Source organism: Macrobrachium rosenbergii, chromosome 19 (genome assembly GCF_040412425.1).
Source record: "Macrobrachium rosenbergii isolate ZJJX-2024 chromosome 19, ASM4041242v1, whole genome shotgun sequence".
Classification (NCBI taxonomy): Eukaryota; Metazoa; Arthropoda; class Malacostraca; order Decapoda; family Palaemonidae; genus Macrobrachium; species Macrobrachium rosenbergii.
In genome coordinates, this window is record NC_089759.1 from 26,436,657 (window position 1) to 26,456,656 (window position 20,000).

The 20,000-nt window shown below is 37.6% G+C and overlaps 1 protein-coding gene across 8 annotated transcripts in view; it reads right to left on the reverse strand.

Annotated features, from left to right (window-relative positions):
• The window catches only part of cnc (cap-n-collar), a 455,033-nt gene that overhangs the window by 180,794 nt on the left and 254,239 nt on the right, over positions 1 to 20,000 (reverse strand). Inside the window, exon 1 of one of the 8 annotated variants that reach the window (XM_067121353.1) lies at positions 1 to 1,133. This exon is cut by the window's left edge and continues 82 nt beyond it. The exons of the other annotated variants lie outside the window; for them this stretch is intronic. Within the exon in view, the coding sequence (XP_066977454.1) occupies positions 1 to 635 (635 nt within the window). The 5' untranslated portion in view covers positions 636 to 1,133. Of the gene's footprint in view, positions 1,134 to 20,000 lie in introns of those variants that run through there. 8 annotated transcript variants of the gene reach the window in all.

Below are 20,000 nucleotides of genomic sequence, written 5' to 3' on the forward strand. Positions count from 1 at the left end.
CTGCCGCTGCTGCTGCTAGTGCAAGAACCTGCAGGCAAGGTGACACCGGCGGCGCCGCAACCCTCAATACAAGAGGGAGTGACAGAGCGAAAGGCACTCCCCTCGGAAGGTACTACGCACCTCTCATCTATCTCTGTAAGGTGATGCTGGTCTTCGGGGAGGCCTTCAATGCTCTGGCACCTCTCCTCATGGAGGAGGCGGCGCGGGGAGGCCTCGTGTCTCGGAGTGAGGGAGGAAGCGTCTGTACTACAAGGGGATGTTGTGCCCACGGGGTATCTCACTAATGTCGAGATGGAGGGCAAAGGTGTGCCCGGCTGAGGCAGGGGGGAAAAAGCTTCTGCCGGAGGAGGGGGAGGAGGGGAACTGAGCAGTCCCTGTGGAGGGCTGACGGCTACACTAGGAGAGGGAGATGTCACGTGTTCGGATAAGGCAGAGTCACTAGGGCTCAGCGGGTGCGGGGCACCAGCAACAGCAGGAAATCGAGTAACCTGGGCAGTCTGTGGATACGTGAGTTCCCCAGTTTCAGAGTCTCTATAGTGAGGGATGGCTGTCACTCCTTGCGCTTGAGATTTAGGACTTAGAAAATCTTTGAGAAATCCCCAATCGTCGGTCACATCGTCAGTGAGACTGAGCATTCCTCGGAAATGGGCTGCCACCACATCCAACTCGCTGCCCTCTTTTGCAGTGTAGGTGGGCGGTCCGAGGCCGACCACACCACCCAAACCCTCGCCTCCCCCTCCACCTCCTCCTCCTCCCCCTCCGCCAACAGCCCCGTCAATTTCCTTCTCCCCTCCAGCAGGAACGTTAGTGGTGGCGATCTGGGTGGTGGCACCCAGAGCCTCATGTATTCTCTCCACACTGCGCTCCACGGTTCCAAAGCTTACTCGCCCTGGCACTAACCGCTGGCCCACACTCAAATAATTCTAGGCATTAATGATGCGGCCGTTTGCCCTGCGATGCGAGTTTCAGTCTCAGCAGCTCATGAGATCTCTCACAGTCTTTCAGTTGTACCTATTCTTAACTGAAACGAGTAAGACGCTTTTCCGTACATTAACTAAGGGCTACTTTAGAATATATCACCATATGTACAATAGTTTAAACGGCACCAGAGGATAAATTACCAGTCATAAAAAAATTTCTGTAACAACAAAAAGGCACAAGAAATAAGATAAAACGAATGATGCACACAACCTGAAACTTGATGCAAAACAAATCACAATGCCTGCATAATAACTAACTTGGATATTCGTTGCTATCCCTCCGTGGTGCCAACTCATATAAACATGACCTTAGTATATCAAAATTAAAACATGTATGAACACATAAAACTTTAATAAATAAATCATTGCCACTACACTTGATACTTATACACAAAAATTTAAATACGAAATACCGGATGAACTTCAGGATATATAATGTAGGGAAGAGTAATTGTATTGGTAGCCATCTTATCTCAACGATAAATATGACCTTCATATTTTTTCTAGCAAATTATTCGCTTTCATATATGATACGGACAGTGGGTGCGGAGACAGATAACACTGAAGTTCACTCACGCTGAATCACTATCACACACACACGGTTATATCTGTCACTTTGCTGGCGACATCTTTCTCATCAAACGTTAAAAACAAACGAAAAAGTTCAGTTAGTTACGCGGAAAATATCAATACAGATTAATGTAATGTGGGAAGAAGCAGGTCGCAAGAACTCTTTGGCGTTGCTCCTTCTTGGAAGTGGGAACTATGAAATGAAAAATAAATGACTGGGAAGATAGTGGCCATGAGGCAAATCTTCGGAGACGCGGGGTCAGGAAGGGCTGTGACGCTGATGAAGAGACGTGAATGTTCGGGGATGAGATGCACGTTGAACAATACAGATTGCGCTCACACCATGAGTATTAAAGCTCGATGGAGTCGCAATAATAGGTGTACAGGTTACGGATAAACAAAAAATGGCATAGACGCATTGATGTGTAAGGAAGCTGCACTACTTAAAGGATCTTTACATTTAATCTAATTACAGTAGCTTTGGTCCAACTAGCATTGGCTTATCGGGCCTCAGCTATTGCAATGTTTAGGACTACCATAGTCACCGACTTGTATTCAGCCTGTTTGTGATGTGTCTGCAATAAGTTAACGACGTGTGTTTATGACATTTTTTACTGCAGTGTGGACGCACATGCATTAAATAACCATCAAGTAAACAATTTAGGCCTCACAGTTATCAGAAACTGAACGCAGTTTTTAAGAAAATTGAAAACTACAATTGACCAAGCAAACCTACAACATTTCTCTACTTATATCAACTTGTTTTTCCTTTTAAGCGTGTGTCTTTAATAAAGAGTTCCCCGTTGAAAATTAAGTTACACAGTCATAAATAAAGCCCAACGATATTTAAAATAAATTCTATTATCCTTACTACACACGAGAAGTTAGTAAAACAAACAAACTGATGAAAAATGACTGAAAAAAGACTTTCCCCAAACAAGTTTCAAGGCGAGGAAAATGGTTCAGCGATTAAATCCACCTTTCCCGGTTGTTTGTGGGCAATCAACATTCAAATACTGTTGATACTGGAAGGTCTATTTAAAAGCTTTCTGCTAAGGGTAGGCTATTCACGCTGCTACTATAATTTGCCTTAAAACACCCATACCAGTTTCTCCAGAAACTTCCCGAAGAGCCAAATATATCCACATGCTCAAGTCCTGTAATTGTACAAGCAAGAAAATCTTAAACACAAAATGTCAGATGAAGAATTTTTTGTTAAAAAAAAAAAGCATTCAAAATTATAATCATTCCCTATTATCAATAGAGAACAGACTTTTAATCATTTAAAGGCTTACTGTTCGAACATTATCATTTCTATAGCCGTGACTGAATGCGCATAACATTGTGTACGTCAATTTCACTGCAATGTGTAATTAACAACGATGCTGTAACCAACTTCATTCCTCCACCATCAAACACATTAACATACGCACAAAGATGCTTGTCAACACTATTTCCAACAGTATTTCGTGACAGCAATGAACACCGCTGCTAATCTTTGTCAGCATTCAGCTGCTGCAGTTGACAACATCCATGCCGTGAAAAAGGAAAATAACGCTGCCAACTGGAAAAATCAGTACAATTTAAATAAGAAAACGATGCAAAGACTGGTAACGCATACGAAATAAAACAGTGACTGAACATCTTAATAATTGATGAACTCAATAAAACACTAGGAAGTGTCATGCATTTCTCACACTTACGACTGTTGGATGTATGTACGTCCAAAGGCATCGCAACTATAATGGTCATACGAAACACGGACGAAACACACGCCATGCTCTACGAAATCCGTCCAAGGAATTTGCTCGCTTAGTTACGGTCACATACACGTACGTAGCAACGAATAACGCCTTCATGCTGAAAGACATTTTCAACGATAATTCCGTGAAAACAGAAACTATTGCAAGATTCGCTTGAAGATGCTGACGGAGAGAACGCTCCTCTAATAACAACACTATTTTGAAACTGGACTCTGGGCGATAGTAACCTGAATGACGCTCAAGATAATATCAACAACTCCCAATCTTTATCAGCTTTTATCATTCATCTTTATCTAGAGAGAGAGAGAGTGAGAGTGAGAGGTAGAGAACGCGAGCATCGCCATATCATCAACAGGGTAGACGCACCTGGTATTCTATAAAAAAAAAATGACGCAAGGTATATAAGCAGTTGTTATTTATCCTGTCAAAGTATTCAAAAGTTTATAAATTGAATGAAAACACTATAAATGAAGTTAAAACCCAATTAAAATCTTACTGAATATTTATAAAAAAAAAAAAAAAAAAGTACGTGCTCCCTGCTAGCCCTACTACCCAAGGGATAAACAACGGGACGAGCATTACTCAAATTTTAAGCCTTGAGTAGCAGACTGAATATTGTACTTAGGTTCTCTGCAGCTTATGATCGGTCCCAACAGCATCGATTTAGGCCCTTTACTCAATATCCGTTCACTTCGGTCTCCTTCTGTTTAGCTGTCCAACTCCAACTTTACATTGCCTTAAATTTTACTTCTTGTTCAAGATCAAAGCTTCGGTCAAGCTCTAGGAGTTTAGGAATGTCTCTCAGTGAAATCAAACCAATAATAATAATGATAATAATAATTAGGTCACTGTCTCGGTGTTGAACGCATCTCTAGATTTTGGGTTTTCGTAAATTCCCATTTGAGTGTTTTTTCATACTTGGGGAAAATTATATATTTTTCTAATGAAAGATATTAATGCATCTGTGATGCAGTTACTTATACAAGTAAAATTACATAAATTCTGCACTACATACTGTTATTTAGTTCCTAAAATCCCCTTTTGTACACAACACACTGCTGTTCAGAGAGAGAGAGAGAGAGAGAGAGAGAGAGAGAGAGAGAGAGAGAGAGAGAGAGAGAGAGAGAGAGAGAGAGAGAGAGAGAATTGCCCAATAACTATAAACAAATCGTCTGTGCAAAGCTAACAACTTGTAATTCAATCGTTCGTCTGTCCTTGTATCTTTCTCTCTCTGTAATCTCAAGAAAATATATTCAGTATTAATACAAAAAAAAAACAACATAAATCTGCAAAGAATAATAAACAGCACCAAGGCAATGACTCTTAATATTTGACGATATATCAATACCTGCATTTTCAAATATTCTTTTTCACAGTATAATAACAAAAAACACATGGACACTTTACATAGTTCCCTATATGAACAAAGATGGTATTAATGTCATGGGCTTTATATCTTTCGGTCTGCTATTGATGGGAATAGGTTTTCCTGTCTATACATTAACAGCATCGAATTTCTTTTTTCTAGACTAAATTGCTTTAAGTGACGGTTTCCTTTTTCCCAACATTACGGCCACTGAGACCACCGTGTAAGGATATCCTACTTGGCCATCTCCCGTAAGCTCAATTTTAAATTGGGAATGTTCTCTATCCACCTTCAGTGCCTGTAAAGCTGAAGTTAGTGCGTGCAAGTCAACACCCACAACCTTCCCATTGTCCAAAGCCACAGGTCGCTCATACTGTTTTCTTCAATTAAAAAATTGGCAATGTTATGGAATAAAATATACTCATAGTAGCTTGAGTCTTGAAATGGAGAAGCAAATCCACAGTTATATATTTGTACATGCTTTATCTTTAAATATATGTACATATACACAACTGTGGATTTGCTTCTCCAATGTTATGGATGTTGAGGCTTGTGAGTTTAAGAGCGGTTAAACATCTTCTCTAAGGCCTTACCACATTGCTTTCTAATCCTCTGGTTTGCAACTTTATTTCCCTACCTGTGTATCCGCTCCGGGACAAATGACGGTAACGTACGAGAGGGTTGAGACTGCAAGTCCCGACCCTTGTGATGTTACGGATCTAGGTACGCTCATCTTCAATAATTAAATAAAAACCAGAGGTGAAAGATGGAGGACACTGGCTGGAGGATGGAAAGTCTATCGTTGCCACGTACAGAAAAAAAATATATGGATAAACAAAATAGTTCGATACTTTTCCTCTCTTGTCTACGTGTTGCCTATCAAACGTGGCCATTTTACGGATACCATCAAATTCTAGTAATTACAATTATGTAACCTTAATTAAGAAACTCGCCAATGAGGTTTAATAACAAGTCATACCAATCTATGAAAATATGTTAAATAAAATAAAAAGAACACGAAACCCCAGTCACGTTTAAAATGAGGCCATTTTTAATTGCAAAAAAAAAAAAAGTGGGGGGGAAGAGGGAATAATCAATGAACGCAGAACCAGATATTTGCATCCAGTAATGTATATTCAATGATTGCTAATTCTGAGAGCCATTTAACCATGAAATCAGAGTCAGAAATCAAATATGACGCAATTATCCGTTGCCGTAATAATACCACTGAACAATCTTGGGTCTGTATAACTCTGACATTCTCTGCATTTCATAAATGCAAATTAAAGCATGATATACAGGCCAGATCTTCATAATGAATGAGATTTTGAAGGATGCTTAACGTATTCTAAATGAACTTAATTCTATACACCTTTCTTTCTTTTCCCTGTTCCAGAGGTCATTGTATATTCTATACGGTATTCGTATAAAGCTCTATGACAAATTATTATTATTATTATTATTCAGTAGATTAACGAGAAGACCAAATGAAATATAAAAGCCACTGTTTCAAACACTGAAAAAAGTCACCTGACGGAAGTCTGAAAGTCATCATTACAAGCAATACTTTCGGTTCTTTAGTCATTTCACGTTTTTATTATTTCCGTATAAGTAGGAAAAAAGTCCACTGGCTTTTATTGGCAAAAGAAGCAATGAACCCTGTATTTAATTCAAATTAATTGAAAATACATTATACGAGCCTGTATTCAATTCAACATCAGTTGACAATACGTCTGAATTAGTATTCGTTTTATAATAAACAGAAAATACATTTCGTGAATGTTTATTCATTCCAGTTGACTGGAAACCACCATCCAGTCTGTATCGATTTCATATTCAAATGAAAATACATTTTCTGAATATGTATCGTTTATTAAATGCATATGCATTTCGTGAATCTGTGTTCATTTCATAACCAACTGAAAATATATTTATTGAACCTGTATTAATTTCATCTCAATCGAAAATTTCTTACATAATCTTTTTCGACTTCATAATCAACCGAAACTAGATTCCCCGTTTCATATTCAACTGATGTTATTTCTTTTCTCATGAAAACGCTTACTGCAACGTAATAATTTAATCTCTACCTTATGACTATATCCATATGCTGAATTTTCTCGATAAGCGATTTGAGTAAAAAAAAAATACGCATGATGGGCAGCAAAAACATGCAAGTAGTACATAAAGACCAGATCTGTGCTTAAAAAAACACAATTTGTTTTTAGAAAAAAAAAAGCTACTTACGGACTTGTATAAGATAATTTGTAATTTTCTTGGCAAAAATGTGTGATTGATAAGAAACAAACTCGCCTTACGTAGCAATAAACGAGATTTACACTGAAAAAATAAAATACGCAACTTGAGTAGAGAAAACATCGGTTTTTATGGAAAAAGAAATTACGCGATATTTTACAAGAATATATGATTGCAAAGGGAAATCACGATTCGTGAAAACAGGTGACTTACTTGGAAAAACCTATTCACTAAGAGTTAAAAGTTGACTTCTGCTAACGTGAATAACAAAATTAGGAAATTACATCATCTTATGAAATACCTTAATACTTCTGTTATGGTTTATCGAAAACTCTTATGAAAAGAGAGGTCTCTGAATAATCACTGAACACTTATGGCATAACATCAACAATTATATCATTCTTAATACATGGTTTCATCTGGAAAGCAAAGATGAAAAGACGTGTGCAAGCGCGCATGTAAGTTGCGTAAGCATTACATCACCAATGCAGTGCGTTATAATCTCGCAAAAGAAAAAATATATACCTTTTTTTCATGAGATCGAAAGACTGGAATGTGGTACACGCTAAGATTCCCAGAAAAAAAAGAAGAAAAAAAGGTTAATTAGTCAAGAGATTCGCGTTCTTTAAGCCTCTTCCAAAGCCTTTAATTTCATGCGCATCTTAACGAGATTTCCTACGACAATAAGTCGGGGTTACCCAAGATCGTTGTGCCGAGGCTGATAATAGTCTCTCTCTCTCTCTCTCTCTCTCTCTCTCTCTCTCTCTCTCTCTCTCTCTCTCTCTCTCCAGATGAGAGGTTGGTAGAATACCTTCAAGGCATAACCTTCAAATTACCAAACCCTATCACTCGAAGTTGCTGCGAATGGCAGCGAGAAAAACTACTGGAAAATCCAATGGATGCCACAAAAGAAAAAAAAGCCAGACCACCTTCTACGGTTGATGGAACGTCGCAAATTGGAAGGGTACTTTTGTCGATTAACTTATGGAGAAACTATGCATACACATAAACCTTCCTTAATTTTGTTATATGCTCGTATACGATACTAAGCAAGATCATTTGTGTATGCAAGATAATTAGGTATGATAGCGATTGATAATTGACTGGAACGAAGGAAGGAGGGAGAGAGAGAGAGAGAGAGAGAGAGAGAGAGAGAGAGAGAGAGAGAGAGAGAGAGAATAATACCACCGCACACCCAATATGAATCCAAGGAGGCAATCCTGTTTGTCTTACATGTTCAAGTTTCTAAACATTCTAGGCGACTAACAAGAAAGATTTCTCAAAAGAAACCTGTCTGTCACATATATTATCCACCTTCCTCGGGTTAAGTCTGGAGCCTAAGGAAATCTAATACCATATCCTTTAAACTTCCTAAGGCAATTGGCCAAGTAACGAGCAAAGCCTTGCCATAAATTATTTCCCAGTAATCTATTATGTAGTCTCTCTCTCTCTCTCTCTCTCTCTCTCTCTCTCTCTCTCTCTCTCTCTCTCTCTCTCTGTTATTCACTGACTTCGGCCCCTAATGTTGATGTAATCCCACAAGACTTTATCGTTTTCCTACCGTGAGTCTGTTTTTCCTTCTGTATCCTTATTCTTATTGTTACGTTTCTTCCCTTTTTTATAATACCCCATTCTGAAGCTTCCATTTCACTTCACTTAACCTTATATCAACCCTCAACAAAGGTCATCACAATATATCCAATTCTGATAGAAAAACAAAAATGGTCAGTTCACATAACCAGACCACCATTTCTTTCGCTTGAATTGAACGTGGCTTCCTTCATAAGTTTGTTCAAATTCAAAATTTTCGGCACCTCTGACTGATGAAACGCTGTTACTAACTAGGCATCATGCTTTTTCTCCTTAACAGTATTCTCAACTCTACGCGGAACTTGCCCGGCCTTTATTACGCAAAAGTACCAGTATCCTACAAACGGAAGCTATCCGACAACTGCTATTGGACATCTTAACCGCAATATATATTACATACTTCCTGGAAATGCTAACATAATATCGTTCTCCTTTTCCTTTCTCTCAATACAGTCCACTTTGACTGAACGCTTCTCTATCAAACAAGCACGCCAAAGAAATGCCTTACGGATACATTTTGCTACCCCTGAACCTAAATTTCTTGTCCAAGTTTCAGGACTTTCCAGTTCAATCAAGTCTACTAGGTTCTTTTTACTGACGGAGAAAGATAATTTGCAACATTAGCTTCGTACGCGTGCATTCATATAGTATATATATGCGTGATGCATGCGCCAATACTGCAATATATATAAGTGCAAAACAGTTAAAACACTCTATTTCCCGCAGGCAAAAGTCCCCTCTAAAAACATTCCGCATTGCAATTGATAACTTTTTACTGAAGAAACAAACTTTTGTCAAGCACTCATCTAACAGCGAGAATGACAAGATTCAAGATTTTTCTCTTCCTCCCCTTTTCACATAACGCTTGTGTATGAACTTTACGACGGCTTAAATACCAGGTACTGGCCAGGCTACTGGAAATATAATTGCTTCTTGAGAATCTCCCATCTGTTGCGTCACATGTCATAGGAAGAAAATGGAACAGACGGCGATTACACCATATTTGTACATACTCATCAATATGAGTGTTGCCCATTTCACTTTAGTTTCACGCCACTGTCTCCTTAAAAACATGGTACTATAATGCCCAAATTGGTATCAAGCATCAAGTACTTCTATACGTACTTTCGCAATAAATATATTTCAGCACTGTCGATAATTATAGCAGTGAAACTTATCTGTAATATTATTAAGTGCATAGAAGGGTTTGCCCAATTACGTATATGCCTGAAGAATGAGAAATGCTATATAAAATGTACAAATACAATGGTTTTCTCAACTAGGTAGTTCTTTGGGCCGTTAACGCGAAATTTCCACAGGTCATGTATTTCTTTCAGTACTTTCTTCCTCTTTCAAACCTTTTGCAGTTTTTTTTATAAGATAGATACACATGCCAGCAGACGCCGAAATTATACAGTATGGTAAGAAACCATAGGCGCTGATCTTCAACATAAACACTAACGCAATATCCTTTTGTAGCGTTATACCTTTCGGAAAGAGGTCCACTGCTTTATTGTTAATTGTGATTTGTGCTTAGTGCGCTTTCTTAATTTTGTGGAAAATTAACGGCTCTGCCACACGATCGAAGTTTTTATGCTGCCTCCTACTGTTCATTCACTGACTACTATATCAAAAGGAAGGATGCAGTGACTGGCATGTTTACTAAAAATACATACACATACTGTTCTGGGACATCTGATTAGTCTAGGACACTTCTACATTTCTGCAACCTCTATCTAACGCACTGACAAATCTTAATTTTTCAACGAATCAAGGTAAGAAATACAAACAAATCTTCAACACTTTCACGAAACTCCTTATTCCAACTTTCAACGCTTTTCCACTGCTACAATAACTTTTATTTTTATTCCATTTTTCTTCTGGAAAACTGCACTACTATCCGTTTCTGAACGAAATATTTATGACATTATTTGATCCACAAGAGTGACATTATCTGATCCACAAGAGGATTTAGTCCTCTGCATGAGAAGATGCAGAGATGCTGGGACCTATGGGGTCATTCAGCGCTGAAACAGAAACTGACAGTAAAATGGGTTGAAAGGTGTAACAGGAGGAAAACATCGCAGTTGCACTATGATTCAATTGTTAGGAGAGGGTGGAAAGTAAAATGGAAGAAAGAATATTAATGGAGGTACAGTAAAAGGAATGAAAAAGAGAAGATGCAGAGAAAACAAAAGGCTTGACGCTTCCTCTACAGATGAGAGCATGGGCATCTTAGCCCGCGTTACTAGTCTATTTCATGGAAACCCATCTGGTAGCAAATCTGTATTCCCATCATTCATTATAATATAGTCATAACAATTCCTTCAACCTATATGTCTGGGACCTGATTGCCAAGTATTGCTTTTGCTGATCATTGTTTCCCCCTCAACACAAATTCCAGACCAACATGACCAAGCAGCTAACACTTCTGACCTTCAGTCTTGAGAAAAATTACTCTGCTCCTATTATATTCCATCCCCACTAGGACCCTCTGACCTTGTTGCCGTCAATTCTACTTTTATATTTTCTCATCTCCATGCTGATTACTTGCTTCCTTTTAGTTTTTATCTCCTGTGCTGTAATTTTGATTTCTGTTTACGAAACACAAGCTGAGTTATTTTATTTATTTATTTTTTTGCCAAAATACCTTCTCCATAAGTTTGTTTGACTAAATTCTCTCTATAGCTATTCAGGCTACTTGCCTATTTGGAATCATGAGTCTACTCTGACGCTTGCTGAGTACAAAGCTCCTTTGAACCACTGTATAGTCATGCTCATGTGTAATGGACTATGAAAAGGAAATATTACAGTTTGACGTTATACCCTTGAGAGGCTCCTCTTCTCTTTCCCATGACTCTTCCCGAAAAAAATTGCTGCAAACCAGGATTTCCCCTCTTTGTCACCCTAACGTCACTATACCGTAGCTGTCGTCCTTTTCCAGAGAAGCTGATCTCTCCAACTCTTTTTCTCTTGTAACTCACCCCTGGTGGATTCCACTGCAACTGACCTCGTCACTCAGCCTCTTAACCAACCCTATGCCTTCTTTCACTTCCTTACGCAAGACCCATAGGGTAATTAAATCTTCGAAGACACCAAAGATGGGCATCTGCGCCTACCTCTCAAACTATCATCCTAATGCTCTAGGTACCGCTTTGTAATCTCACGGACGCAGGAGTGACCAGTACTTTTTAACATGTGAGTTATTCTGACTTCCTCTGTACTTCCTAAATAATGTGCTGAGACTTATTTTGAAAGCTTAAAAAGTATAATCTATACATATTTTTCTCGACTGAGAGAGAGAGAGAGAGAGAGAGAGAGAGAGAGAGAGAGAGAGAGAGAGAGAGAGAGAGAGAGGGTGCTTTAATCGAGAGAAATAAATAAATAAATATATAAATATATATATATATATATATATATATATATATATATATATATATATATATATATATATATATATATATACATATACAGTATATATTATCACATCCATATTAGTATGCACAAGCAAAGAGAACACCACTGTAAATTATCGACATTTTTATTTCAGAAAAATAGATAATCCAATGATCTTCAACCCAACTTTAGACTGTCGTGCCCCCAGTCCAAAGTATTTCAAAATACATAAGTTACTTTCTATGTTTTAAATTAGTCTGTACACCATCACGTGTTAATCGTTGGAAAGGCTGTATCTTTTTCGTGAAGAATTTGCAAATTTTCTCGTGTAAAAATTTCCAGATAGACCACAGTACACGTCATGATAAAAGCCAGCTCTGTTTGAACACTGTTGAAAGAGAAAATGAGAAAATGGTCCGAAAGACGCGTCAAAAGCTGCAGTTAACTTCTCATAAAAGACAATGTAATTCTTTCGCTTGTGTGCATAGTAATTGCTTCTCCTGTTAAAATATAAAAACAAATGATATAAATCACCACACAAATTGCTAGTCATAAAATATGCAAAGGATGTATTTATCTTTCATTAAACTTGTAATTTATATACCGCATGTTTGCATCCCCATAAATAAGTATATTCACCTCAAATAGACACATAAAGAGAACATCATAATTACTACGCAAACCCATAAATCTTCATTTGTCAGTACAGACATCCCAATGTTTATGTTCAAAAGAAAACTGAATTACTTTCCTATGTCAGCAAATCATGATTAAGGTTTAAAGATTCGGTTCCTTTAACTCCCGCACAACGCATAACTGTGATGTAAATTTATGTGTGAATAATGTATATATTTATGAATCCTTTGTCGATAAAGAGCTTTTTCCAATTCAGAAGGGTTTTTACATGAAAGAGAAATATTATATATATTAATTAAAATTATAAAATTCCCTTAAAAAACTCGATATGCCACAAATATCCATCATAAACCCCATGATTCCTTCTGGTGATGATGCCAGCAGGAGTGACTCGGACTGACCCAGAAAAAAGTTTAAAAAGCACATAGTTATGTAATGTATATCAAATTGTATCGAGTCTTCCAAGACGAGATATCCCACCTCATGTTTTTTGTTTTTCCTGTTTTTCCTCTCATAAGTATGATAAATTGGAATCTACAATTACCGATAATTCAGTCATTTGTTCAAAATAGAACAAACGGGCTTCTACGACTGGAATAACCCGCTAACTACATCATAATACGCGCTTCATAGTAATAACGAACTGCCTTAGTTTGAACAAAATGATTCCATATTCATATCTGAGATCATATAAAAAACGCAAAATTCAACGAAATTGCAAATAAACAACCATTATCATATTCTTAAGATACATATACTCGTATATAATGTGGCCTTTCCTTATAAATTATAAAGAGAAAACCCAAAAGGGGGAAACACGAAAGTTCACTTTAAAAATCTCACACCCGAATTTCGTAAGGCCAGAGTACGACTTACGAAATAAAATCGTCAACGCTCAAAGGCTTGTGCGCTGACAATTTTTCCTACTGATACACTGCGCAATAGCCACATGAACTAGGAAACTATCTAATCAAAGCATTCACATGGCCAAAAATATACTAATATTTAAGGAACAGCATTATCTCAAGCGAACAACAATGCTGGGAAAATGTGGAGTTTCTGGATAATAATAAAGACCAAAGTTTGTAATTAATGTTTGGCTGAAAGTTTTTAAAGACAGAAACACAAAAGGATTCTGGGTAAATCCTAGTATTGCTTTCAAAGAGAAGGTGAGAAGTAGCATTTTTTTTTTTTTTTTTTGATAGTGGTTTGAAATTTTGGAGCTGTGAAGATTTAAGGCTCTCAGCAGAACACAAACTACTGATGCTCAGCCTTGTGAAATACAATAGCCAACAGGGAAACACAACCTGTCGACTCAGCAATTTTCCTTCCATGAGAAACACAACAGTACCTTACAGATGTAATATCACTGACAACAGAATGCTAAAATTAGAATAAGAAAGTGAACATAATAAAAATGCCAGCAAACTACAACTCAGTCGCAAAAATCTTACCAGGACTGTTACCCTGATCTACATACAATGGGCCACTCAACTCTTCTTCATCTTAGTTTCTGTCTCTTGATGACTAATTTAAAAAACAGATCATGCGGCTACGCCAGTCGAACTGGGTATAAAATTTTTTTTATTAAAGCACTCTACAACTTTTCTTAAAAGATCATCACTTTGATCACTGATAGTACATAAAACTAAAGAGAAGGAAACAGTCCGATTAAAAACGAAAAAACAATAAATATGAGACAAAAATACAAAAAGTATACACGAGTAAATACACAAAGGGCTGGAGAAAAGGTAAATCTGATACAAGAACGAAAGCAGAGAGAGAGAGAGAGAGAGAGAGAGAGAGAGAGAGAGAAAGCAGGTTTATTTTCAAAATCGATCATAATCTCTTTTGCAACACTGGATCGGATGAATGTAATTGTAAGTTGTACAAAGAGCTTCAAGTCTAGTCAGCCACCAATTATGTCATTAAGTCGTACCATTAATAAAAGCGCAATTGAAAGTAGATGGTCATTTATTTTACACCTATAACTCCTATGCTGGCAACATACACTTTATAAAATTATTATTATTATTATTATTATTATTATTATTATTATTATTATTATTATTATTATTATTATTAAGGAGGAAAATTATTTTTATTACCATTTATTATATTATCATTACAGTAAGTAATTCCAAGTTTCCGAGCGCAAACCAAATTCACAATAGCGTCTTAAATTTGTTCCACGAAAAGTTCAGTATAAAAGTGCGGAATCGAGAGGACATTGGAGGCATGGGGAAAAAAACTATTTCGGTTGTAAACTGTCGAACTTGAAATTGAGAAGAGCAGAAAATCAAGACTTTGGAGAAGCCTTAGCCGCTGGCTGATATAAAAGATCTGGTGACAGAATAAACTGGATGTAACTGTACTATGTGAAATGGCTGGAGGTACACCTAATCAAGATTTGTGTAAATTTTAAGAAAGAACAGTTTCTTCAGTGCGGAAAATATTCATAAAGTAATGACAGGCATACAGTCGAAATTCCGGTGTATAATAACGAATACAAACATTATTAAAATACTACACTGGTTGATTTGTTTACGTAATCTGACGTCGCAACGGCTAATATCATCGACAACATTTACAACAATGAAAGGACAACGCTAAAGCTGAAAAAAAAAATATATATATACCCCTGAGCTTCTAGGAGAGGAACTAACAACGATGAAGTGTTCTCCTCCTCCTCCTCCTCCTCTCAGGGAGCTTTTACCGCCCTTCAGTCCACCTCTCCCTATATATACTGTGAGGAATTCGGCAATCTTCTTAGGAATGTTCGGTCGAGTTGCTACGCTATCCCGTATACTGTCATGCTTCGGAATTCTCCGCCTGCTTATGTTTTCATGATCAATGACCTCCCTATTCATCTTCACTACTTTTTCATTTTCTTCTTTTCTACGTGGCCCGGCTAGAGGGATTAGGATGCCCGTCCGACTGAGTTTTGTTCTCTGAAACATTTCTTTGAAGGATTTTACCGTAATGATTGTGTCTGAAAAAGAATGTGGGAATAACCGGGGAAGCTGAATGGAACAAATAAAATCTATCAATTATTTACATAGTCAATAATGGTATGTAAGAGATGCCTCATTCAAGAGAACCAAAAAGTAGCGAGAGTCCTCAGTAATAGAGAAACTGAACAGAAGAGAATGAATTACAATAGTACAACACAGAACTATAAAAAGTGTAAGAAAGGTATTAACTGCAGGTAGCGTTAGCTGATACATAACATTATGGTGGAACAATTGTGAAGTTTCGGGTGGAGAAAGACTGAATGGTTAGACTGGAGTAAAGTGTAAAGCTGTGTAATACTTTTGGACAGAATGATCAGAGAACTAGGAATCCTTTACTGACTATAAGTCATATGCCGTTACAAGAGACAGACCAAATAAATTATATTATTACATTTATTTGCTGATAAGAATTCTTGTAGGTGCACGAAGCGGATAATGTGGAAATTTTTCTGCACAAGGGTTCAACCACTACTCAGCCATTAAAGAATGAATGTAACAGTGACAACAGTTTTTTTTTTTTTTTTTTTTTGTACTATCCGATTTCGGGAACCGCTAAGTACTGTGCTATTTGTCTGGTATGTAGGTGTGTGAATGCATGTGTATATAAGGGAAATAATATACAGAACTTCAGTAATGAGTACCTCTCTCGTTTAATCTAATTCGTTTTGCCTAAAAGTGAAAGCGCTTGACACCAAACTTCTCCATGTCATTTTACGGTGGAATTCGCTTACACTAAAATCACAAGCAACGTCTGTGATTTGTTGCACAAACATAACGTGCAAACATACATATACACATGCGTATACAAACACACCCATCATATACATACATAAGCACTTCATACACACACACACACACACACACACACACACACACACACACACATATATATATATATATATATATATATATATATATATATATATATATATATATATATATATATATATATATATATATATATATATATAGGCCAGTAAGTAATAAGATAAAAATTACATTTAGGAAAGTGTGCAATACTGGCGTCAAAATCTTCAGTGATATTAAAATTATACGACAATATTATTGAACAGTTAACAACGGAGCTACTAACTGTAAGGCAACAGCTAGGAATAAACAAATCGCCGATTGAAAGATTGGGAACTGATGGAATCATTCTTCTGGTGAAATTACAAACTAGTGCTCCCCATGAAAAATGGATGATTACGCATTTATCAATTCTGGACCGACAGAGATTATCCAACCTACCGCATTATCTTATCCATGGAGACTAAACGCAGACTATTAAATCTGACGACTTTAAAAGAAAGTAGCTGAACTAAGCATTTACTGACAATGAAAACTTTGGGGGATACAAGAATGACGTTTGCGATTACACCCATCCGTACTGTGACTTATCATAAATTTCCCAAATTAACTGTAAGAAGTCCAAGTAACAGAGATTTTCAATAAACTAATATTCGTATGAAGACCTATCATCTTGGTATTAAGATATAAAACAACAAAGAAAAACTAATGTTAATTTCGTCCCAATAACACAGACACCCAAGTTTTACTTTACGGCACCAAAATTAAGAAAAATAAGATTAAGAAAAATAAGAAACGCTGAAACAATACCGACGGCGGAACAAATTCCTATTTGACCTTTGGGTGCGCCACTAAAATGTTCAGTCCCAATCACCCATAGCTCACATATGTGGAGCTTGGAGCCTGGAACTTTCAAAGACGTTACAAATATAGTGCTTAAAAAAAAAAAAATAATTTTAGCGGACGGGCGCCCGTGGTAGAAGAATCATCGGACATAGCGACAAATGGACAGAGTCCAAAAACAGACAAGAAAATGAGACACGACTTAAAATCTATTTCATTCACCTAACAGAGGAAGAGTTGGGAGATATTAGGCCCAACAGTTCCCTTAAATAACAGAGGTAAAAACACAGAGCATACGCCAACCGCCCATTTCCGTGGCATTTACTGACCCATCAACTGGCCTGCAGGCTTTATCAGCTAAGCGTTACAGGCACCTTGCACAGCAATATCAGTCTTCTGCAGTACAGCAAACTATGATAAAAAATGGGTCAGTTCTGATGCAATTGTGTTTCCCGGCTGCCAGCCCTCATTCGTTTTCTTAAATGTAACTATGTCTGGTGTGGTATATCCATCAATTTTTAGAGACTCTTAACAGCAAATAATTTCCTATACTTTGCAAGTCCCAAGGCAGGGTTAAGAGGCACTTTGCAAGTACTAAGGTTTAGAAGTTACTTCTCAAGTTCTAAGTAAGTTGGAGGGTACTAGAAATCCTAAGTAAGGGTGAAGAAGTGCTCAAGTACTGCTACCAAATTACTCATAACTACGGGTTTAAGAGGTGTCTTACAAGTCCTTTTTAAATAAATTTGAGGCCGCTTCTATGTAGAAGCTCACACTAGCAATAAGAACAGAATGTATTGCTTCTAATGATATAGCTTAAACAGAACTTTAAAATTGACAAACTGGAACTGGTAAAATTTTTTAACCTATTCTCTCAGTTCCTTGTGTCACTTTTTACACAAGAGATCATTTGCTCCAACATAAATAGCCTGCGCATTCTAATGTTAACAGTAATAAAAACTGTACCTAACATAAAGTTTCAACTAATAATTTTTCATCTTATTTGTTCTCTATCCGTTGTTTAACACCCCTGTTCTATAAATATAAATTAAAGTAATAAATTACTATCTTAGGTGCATGGTTCAGCTCATACATCACAAAGGAAGTTGGGGGCCTGTCCGGGAGCTTTATAGACGGATTCGAGATTGATTTTATGATAGTGAAGTGATTGAAAGAATCAATTCCAGCATGAAGTGATTGCTGCTCTTTTTGCACGCATGTATTCATACCTTAATCTTCACCAGACATCAGTTCTCTTACAACTCTCTCTCCTCTACTGATATGACACTTCTTCAAAGAATCTCTTCTCTAAACACAGCCCGGTGTCTTGAACGTAATGGGTTAAAATACGGGACACGAAACTCAACACTCAAAATATTTCATCAACTCTATGACGCATACAGACTTATTTGCAGCAACAAAGACCGTGTTAGATCCCACACCCATTCACCATCCACCCCAAAAAGTTTCGCTACAGATTTCTGGTTTTATTACAGAAGAACGAAAACCTGTCCTTTAAATCTCTCTCTCTCTCTCTCTCTCTCTCTCTCTCTCTCTCTCTCTGACAAACCCCAAAGGATGAATGAATGGCATCTGAGGCAGAAACCCATATGAAAGGATAGATGAAATTTAGGTTTAAAGCCCAGATGGAAGGATATATGATATTTAATGCCAATGCACAATCGGGTGAATTTATGACATTTATGACCAAAGCTCAGACGGATGGATAAACGGTATTTACAGCCAAAACCCCGATGGATGGATATATATGATACTTAATAGCCAAAATCCAGATAGACGGATATATATTACTTTTAGCAAAAGCCCAGGAGGATGATATCATACGGCCATAGCCCAGGCGGATGAATGTATGGTACTTATAGCCAAAGCCCAGATGGATGGATATATGGTACTTATAGCCAAAGCCCAGATGGATGGATATATGGTACTTATGGCCAAAGCCCAGATGGATGGATATATGGTACTTATAGCCAAAGCCCAGATGGATGGATATATGGTGCTTTTAGTCAGAGCTCGGATGAATGGATGGTACTCGAGGCAAAAACTCACGTGAATAATATACACTCAAGGCCAATGCCCACATGGATTAATACGTGGCATTTAGGATTATCCCATATGTACAGATATATGGTGATCAGGGCCAAAGCCAAAAAAAAGTTAAGTATACCTTAGTTTAACCAGACCACTGAGCTGATTAACAGCTCTCCTAGGGCTGGCCCGAAGGTTTAGACTTATTTTACGTGGCTAAGAACCAACTGGTCACCTAGCAACGGAACCTACAACTTATTGTGGAATCCGAACCACATTATAGCGAGAAATGAATTTCTATCACCAGAAATAAATTCCTCTTATTCTTCACTGGCCGGTCGGAGATTCGAACTCGCGGCCAGCAGAGTGCTAGCTGAGAACGGAACCCACTCTCCCAACGAGGAACTAAGATGGATGGATAAATGGTATCTGAGGCTATACCAGATAGATGTATGTATGGTACTTAGATCCAAAGCCCAGCCTGGCTGGCTATATGGCGCTAAGTTTAAAGCCAAGATTGATGGAAATATGGGTTTTAGGGCCAAGTACCGGCTGGACAGATGCATGGCATTTAGGGTCAAAGCCTGTTAGCCCTAGGCCATTTCTCCCCCATGACTGCAACCCACCACAATCGACTCACTACGATAATAAATTCGCTGTTTATGTCAACAGTGGCACAATGGATATTTCGAGTAATGGGCCTAAGCTGTTTAACACTGGTGGGATCGATCAC